Source organism: Eimeria acervulina, genomic scaffold (genome assembly GCF_000499425.1).
Source record: "Eimeria acervulina Houghton genomic scaffold, Eah_scaff619, whole genome shotgun sequence".
In the NCBI taxonomy this organism is placed as follows: domain Eukaryota; phylum Apicomplexa; class Conoidasida; order Eucoccidiorida; family Eimeriidae; genus Eimeria; species Eimeria acervulina.
Window position 1 is genome coordinate 1 of NW_013549687.1, and position 7,500 is coordinate 7,500.

Here is a 7,500-nt window from a genome sequence, read left to right on the forward strand (position 1 = left end):
CAAACAAACACATATATATATATATATATTAATATATATATACATCTATATATATATATATATATAGATGTATATATATCGCTGATATCTGCATATATATGTATATATATAAGTATACGGATATATATATATATATACATATATATATATATATAAATGTATATATGTATATATATATGTTATATATATATGTTATATATATACATATATATATATATATATATATATTTCTCATCTTCGTGTATATATATATGCAGCCTTTATTGATGTTTGAATCCGCATATTGTGTATACAAGACGCATTTATTTATTTATTTGCATTTATTCAATTATTTAATCAAACGCAAAACAAACAAACAACAAAAAATGAATAGACAACTAAATGCCCTTATGAATAATTTATAGAAATATAAATAAATACATATATATAAATTATATTCTTGCAAATGCTCTACGAAACAAACAATTAAATCGCCAACAGAAAAGCCTCTCAAGTATTAATACAAATATTATATATATATATGTATATATATATATATATAAATGCATGTAAACATAATATATTTATAGCGATATAAAATATATACATCTTAAATAAAGTTAAAACGCATAAAATATAAAAAAGCCCTCATTTATTTATTTGAATTTAAATAATGTTTATTTAGTAAATAAATAAATAAATAAATAAATAAATAGAATTAAAATTTAGTTTCAGGTGTATACCCGCATTCAGCACCAACACATCGATGCGGCCGAACCTCTTCACCGCACTTTCTATCAAATTCTCGCAATCCTGCAGCAAAGAGAAAAACAAATAAACAAAAATATATAAATCAAACTATTTATTTATTTATTTATTTATTAGTTCATGCACAAACATATAAAAGGAAAAGGCTGAGCATTGGGGTGTATCTGCTTCAAACAGAAAAGGAAGCAAAGATATACAAAAAGAAAAACAGCAGCAGCAACAGCAGCAGCAGCAACAGCAGCAGCAGCAACAGCAGCAGCAGCAACAGCAGCAGCAGCAACAGCAGCAGCAAACATCAGCTGCTGCTGTTTTCTTGGGGCAGCTGCAGCTGGAGCTGCAGCAGCAGCAGCATGAGCAGCCAACGAAAAAATAAACATATATATATATATATATATTATATTATTTTCTTACAGATTCATCTGTTACATCTGTAGGTACAGCGAGACAGCCTGCAGCGCCCAGCTGCAGACATTTTGTTTTTGTGTTTTCTAAACCTTCCTTCCCCCTCGCCGCCAGCACTAAAGACGCCCCTCTTTGTGCATATCTCAGGGCTAATTCCTGAAAGAAATAGACAAATAAACGAATAAATAAATGAATAAATAAAATAATGCGCAAGGAAATAAACAAAGAAATGCAAATAAACTCAGACACAAACCACCATTAAGACGCAATTATTTACTTGCCGCTATAGGGGTTTGTGTTTTTATGTAAAAAAAGAAATACAATTATAAATAAATACACTTTAAAAAGCAATTCATCTTATTTAAAGAAATATAAAAAGAGTGATGTATACAGACACACACAAACACACAAACAAAGATATTCAAATATAGACTGATATTTTTGTGTACGGGTTTAATGCTGCTGTCTCTTGGCGTTTTAATCTGTTTATTTATTGATATGTTTGTTGTTTTTGTGTGGGAGTTATTTATTTATTTATTTACGTATTTCTAGAACCGTGTATAGGAACAGCAATATTTGAACAACTTTCTCTTGCACGTTTCTAGGTTATTGTGTGGGTCTAATACTTCAGATCTGCTGCTTTTATTGGATTTAAATTGTTTTTTATTTGTTTATTTGTTTATTTTTCTCTGTCTTACCTTTCCAATACCTCTTGTAGCTCCTGTTATAACAACAACCGACTGAGGTAAATATTTGTCTGTGCGTAGCGCCAGGGCGGGTGCTGAATTTCCCATTTGTTCATTTCTTGTTGAGAGCCTTTTGATTAAATAAATAAATATAAATGAAAATAAAAGAAAAGGAAAAGAAAAGAAACAAGAAAAGGGAGAGGAATTAAGTCGATCGATGCAAACAAGCCCGCGGAAACAACCGAAACACAGAAGTTGGGGGGGCAGTAGAAAGGAAGAAAAGGAGAAGAATAAATAAATCGTAAATCAAATAAGAAGTAAATTTCAATAAAATAAACAACAAAGCAAATAATATAAACAGAAAAGAGCTCGCTTTAAGGGGAAGAATTATATAAATGTCGCGGTGAAGAGTTCAAGAAGTTGATTGTGCATAGATGTTTGTTCTGATCTGTGTGTACACTGGAAAAGATGAAATATGTTTTCAGGAGTAATTTAACATTAAAATAAAAGAAGAAAGTTTATTTTTCTGTTCTTCTCCTTATAATATTCAAACATAAAACAAGCAGCCAACCATCACTTCAACGCATCAGCCACCGCATACATGATTTCTTAGGGGCGAGATTGCCGGTTTCTGAAGTCGATTAAATTATTTTTTTTGGAAATTTTATATTTGTTTATTCTTTATTATTCATTTATTTCCATTTTAGCTCTTTTTATGGTATTTTCCCAAAATCTTCGTTTCCTGCAACGCCTCGACGGGTTCTGCGCTGCACCGGCTTTATATGTTAATTGATTCATTCTTCTCTGCGAAAATACATTAATTATAAAAGGGAATTAATTAATACTTAATTTAAAATGTCTGTATGCATCAATATTCTTAATTAATCGATCGAATATATCATAATCGACTCAATGCCTATAGCAGCATAATTCTTATTACTTCATTGTTTATTATATTTTCAAGATATTTTACTTCGAGCCCTAACTAATTTTTACTTACACTTAAAATGAATATTTTAATCAGCTAAATATACAAACAATAATAATACGAGTCCAATAGTTCTCTCTGTGCTCCTGCTCTTGCTGTTTTATAACTCTAGCCTCACTCACCCGCCTCCGGTACAATATACTATGTTAATATATAAATGCATACAGAAATACAAATATATACACATAAGAATCAATATATATATATATAAATGTATACACTATGTGTCTATATATATATATATATATATATTGCGTTCATAGTAATTTCCTCATATATATATATATATATATATATATATATATTGTCAAGATCTGCTGAAGAATTTAATTATTGCTTGTTAGAGGTGTTTGCATCTCCATTCAATTACAACAGCAGCAGATAAATGCGGAGTGTATATACAGATAAGAACATAAATTTGATTGCATTTGCATGCAAATGGCTTTCATCACTTCTTGCAGTCAGACGAATTATGCTGCAATTCATTTCTGCTGTCTCTTCGCTTCTTTTTTCCTTTGCATGCAAACAGACAAATAAAAACTAATCTCTAAACCCTTTTCTGCATCAGTGGACACCAATATAATATATATATATATATTTATATATTTATTTATGTGTATATAAATATATTTATTTGCTTGTTTGTTATCTATTGGTGCTGCACAGCCGAAGGCTAACTGAAGCAAAAATAATAAATAATTTCGGAGTTTAATTTGATGGTGTTGTCGTTTGCTGTCTGCTTTTTGAGTGTATGTACACCGCATCGTATTATTATTCTTTAAGGAGGCCCTTTTCTTCAGTTTTGTATGTTACTGTTACTGCAGCATCTTTTGTTTTTTTGTCTATTTCTTCGGAGTGTTAGAATGTAGACATATGTAAATATATATATATATATATATATATACAAATAAATAAATGAATTACTATATATATAGACATATGTACATATTTATATATATATTAGTAAATATATAGTATATATATGCATGTATATATATATATATATATACACTCTGTCCTGAGTGTATAGGTAGCTGTTTTTTGTTTGAATTTTTGTGTAATTTGTTGCTTGATTCTATTGAAGTTAAATCCTCACTAAATTTTTGTTTTATTATCTGCAATTCTTAACTATAGATTGCCTTTATCTTTGTTTATTGATTATTTACTTATGCTAATTATTTATTTAATGTGTTGTTTATTTTCTTGCTTTGTTCATCTAGGAAATGCAAATGCACAAACTAAATATTTTTTAAAAGCCAAAAAAAGTTGGCAGAAAAAGCCGTTAATAAATCTTCGGCAACAGCCCCAAGGCCTGCATGCATGCATGCATGCATGTATGCATGCATGCAGTACATACACTGCAGCTGTTGCATGCGTTTATGTTAGATTTGAAGTAGAGATAAAGAGGAAGGAAGGAAGCCTTTATTGAAGACACCGCAGCAGCTGTATTGTTGCTGTGCCGCAAATGAAATGGGTTTATAAAACTCGCAGAATAACAACAAAAATAACAGCACATAAAGCAGTTTAGGAAGGAGTAGAGAGACAGATTACAAGACAAATATATCATCACCAACTGCTTCCTCTTGCTGCTGCTGCAGATGCTGCTGCTGCTGCAGCTGCTGCTCTTGCTGCTTCTCCTGCTGCTGAACCTGCTGCTGCAGTTTATGTTGGTGTTAATTTCTTCTTCTCGATTGTTGACGCCGCCCTTTCATAGAACGCGGCTTCCATAAAGAAGCTGCTGCTGCTGTTGCTGCTGTTGCATTAGTTGCTGCAGCAGCAGCATGAGCAGCAGTGCTGTATGATTGAAAAGGTACGAAAATGATGTTAAAGATGCCATTGCATGCACGCATGCACGCATGCATGCATGGATGCAAGGATGCACCCTTCTTAGCATGCATCTATCTGCATGCAAAGAAGTATATATTGTATATTTATTGTTTCTACTGTTCATAGACAGTCCCAGCAGTGGGAGGCTGCTGCTGGCCGCACCAGTTTGTCTGAGGCTGTTCATACTGCTGTTCGATTTCTGCTGCCTTTCGTTGCAAGGCATCGAGCTGCTGGGGCTGCTGTCCTTGTCCATGAATATAAAAGTGCGTTTCTTCAATTGTTTGTACATCAGGGGTCCCTGGAGGTCTCATAGGTACACCTGGCTGAGGAGCAAGCGGAGGGAAGAGCATCTTGAAGTTACCTCTGTCTCTAAACCCTGAATAGGCCATGACCCCTTCACGAGTTAAGATATCAGGTTCTGCAACAAAACCAGCAAAGTTTACTTGACCTACTTCAGGGGGGCATGTAACCATCAAAGGAGGCATATATCGCATGCGAGGATCTCCATCTGCTGCTGCAGGACCGCCTAATTGCTGCTGCTGCTGCAGCAAACTAGCTGAGCTCCCAGTCATGCCGCAGAAACCAGCAGCACCAAAGGGAGGCGGAGCATTCGGTGGCTTTCCCCATTTAAATCCTTGCACAAGCTCAATTGCAGGAGCCCCAGGAGGCCCTGGTAGAGTGCAGGAGCCTTGCTGCTGCAGCTGCTCTCCTTGCTGCTGCTGCTCTCCTTGCTGCTGCTGCTGCTGCGTAGGTGGATGCTGGCTGATGCGCACATCTACCTTTGCCTCATAAGGTAGATTCAATGAATTCATACTGCTTAGAGGGATGGGCCCCATCTGGAAAGGTAGAGGCATCTTTGCTGCAATACCTGAAGGTAGAGCCCCGTTAAGTATAGGAGGAAGTGCTGCAGCATCCGGCGGCTGATAAGGAACTTCAATAATCTTTTCTACATATCTTGGTACATAGTAGGGCACCTCAACAGTTTTAATTTTCGGTATTTGCTTCACAACTGTCTGAGGCACCTCTATTACTTTCTCTTGAACAACAGGCTTCACTGTCTCTACAACACGCTCCACCACTTGAACTTTAGGGCGAGGTACGATCTTAGGCGGGTATAGACAGGGTACTTCTACGGGCACTTCAACATATTTAACTCCTTGAGGTACTTCAATTACTTTTTCTTCAATTACGGGTTTATACACTTCGCGCGGCACTTCTTTCACAACTTCTGTTATTGTTGGGACAATTTTCTTTATCTTTAGGCTCTTGGCAACCTCAGCAAACTTGTGCTCATAATGAACGTGGGGAACCTCAATTGTTCTTTCTTGTACTTCTTTCTTCGCTATGTAGATCTCTCTCTCTTCAATTATAGGGCGTGCAACAAACTTCTCAGGTATACGCCGCCTTATCTCCGGGGGAAGAGGCATCGGACCTAATGCTGTCATTACTTGAGGGGGAGGTCGGCTAGCTGGGCCTAGACTGCAAGGTACTGTACTGTGGAGAGCAGCTCCTGCTGAAGGCGCTGCTTCTGTTTCTGCTGCTGCTGCTTCTGCTGCTGCTGCTGGTGTTGCTCCTGCTGCTCCTTCGGCTGCTGCGGCGCCCTGCTCGCCATTTCCTGTACCCAGCTCTGTTGCAGAAGGCTCGTGAGGAGGAGGCATACTGGCGCTTACAGGGGCCCCAGGGTATTCAGTACCTTCTCTAGAAGCGAAGGCAACGGTATCAGTAGGGCGAGAGGCGTGCGGGAGAGGCTGAACAAGGACATCCACCCCCTCCTCAGGGGTGGCGGCATCTTCCTTCTTGCTCATTTTCTAGCCTGAAGAAACATACAAACAGAAACAGAGAAGAAATAAATAGCAGCCCAGTGCAGATGCAAGGCGACAAGCTGGTATTATTTCCCCTTGCATTCAAGAAGTGCAGATGCTACACCGCACAACGCTGCAGAGATAAACAGCTCCAGAGAGAGAACCTCGGAATAATACACCAAAGGAATGTAATGAAGGGTAAAAACAAACAAGTACACGGCTTGGATCAGCATCGAGAAACGCAGTTGCAAGGCTGACGAACTCAGGTCAAGAGAGGCAGCGAGCAAGCCGGTGTAAGCAGTTGAGGAAGGAAAGCATAAGAAGCTTCTCAACAGCAGATAATAGAGAAAGTAGAAACTAAAACGAACGACTGGCAAACACTTTAATTCAACGCAAGTGCTGCTCTGTTCGCTTTGAATCTGTACGCGCGACAGCGGTGCGTCGTCGGCCGCGGCGAGTCGGCTGCAGGATTATGCTGCTGATCCGATGGCTCAAGAAGAGAAATGATAGCAAACAAAGAATTTATTCTTTTAAATAAACCAACGAAACTCAAACAACTGACGTCCATGGCGGCGAGTGAACGCCGAGTGGCGCGAGGTGGCTGGCTATACACCCGAAACTCACTGGTTCCTCGAAGCAGAAGGAGGCGAAAGTCTGCTGCCTTGTGGAAAATAGATGTTGTCTAACAAAGGAAGATAAGAAGAAGACGAAAGGAGAAGTACTGTAAGGGCGTACCTCATAATGAGTTGCAATACCCCTAACGAAGAACATCGAGCCGTTCACAAACTGCTTGCTCTCAGCAGCAGCCGGCCTGATCAGCGGACCCTTGCCTGGGGGGAAACCAGACAGGGAAACTTGCGATATTTTGCGAAAGATTTTTAAAAATAATCAACTTAAACTAATCATATTCATTTAATTCAGCCTTTTTCATGAGTAAACCCGCAAGATATTATATTTTTATGCAGCTTTCCACTCCGATCTTTGGGAACAGCCACCCACAGCTCGGCAGCCGCCGCCGCGCTCCCCAGTCGCCTCTGTACGTCTTCTG

At 37.8% G+C, this 7,500-nt stretch overlaps 1 protein-coding gene across 1 annotated transcript; it reads right to left on the reverse strand.

Moving 5' to 3' along the window:
* Window positions 1-4,763: 4,763 nt before the first annotated feature.
* Window positions 4,764-6,455, reverse strand: EAH_00044620 (inner membrane complex protein IMC3, putative; the record flags this gene model as incomplete). Its single annotated transcript, XM_013394840.1, has 1 exon — window positions 4,764-6,455. The coding sequence occupies one exon, from the start codon at window positions 6,453-6,455 to the stop codon at window positions 4,764-4,766; it is 1,692 nt and encodes a 563-aa protein (XP_013250294.1).
* Between the last annotated feature and the right edge of the window lie 1,045 nt (window positions 6,456-7,500).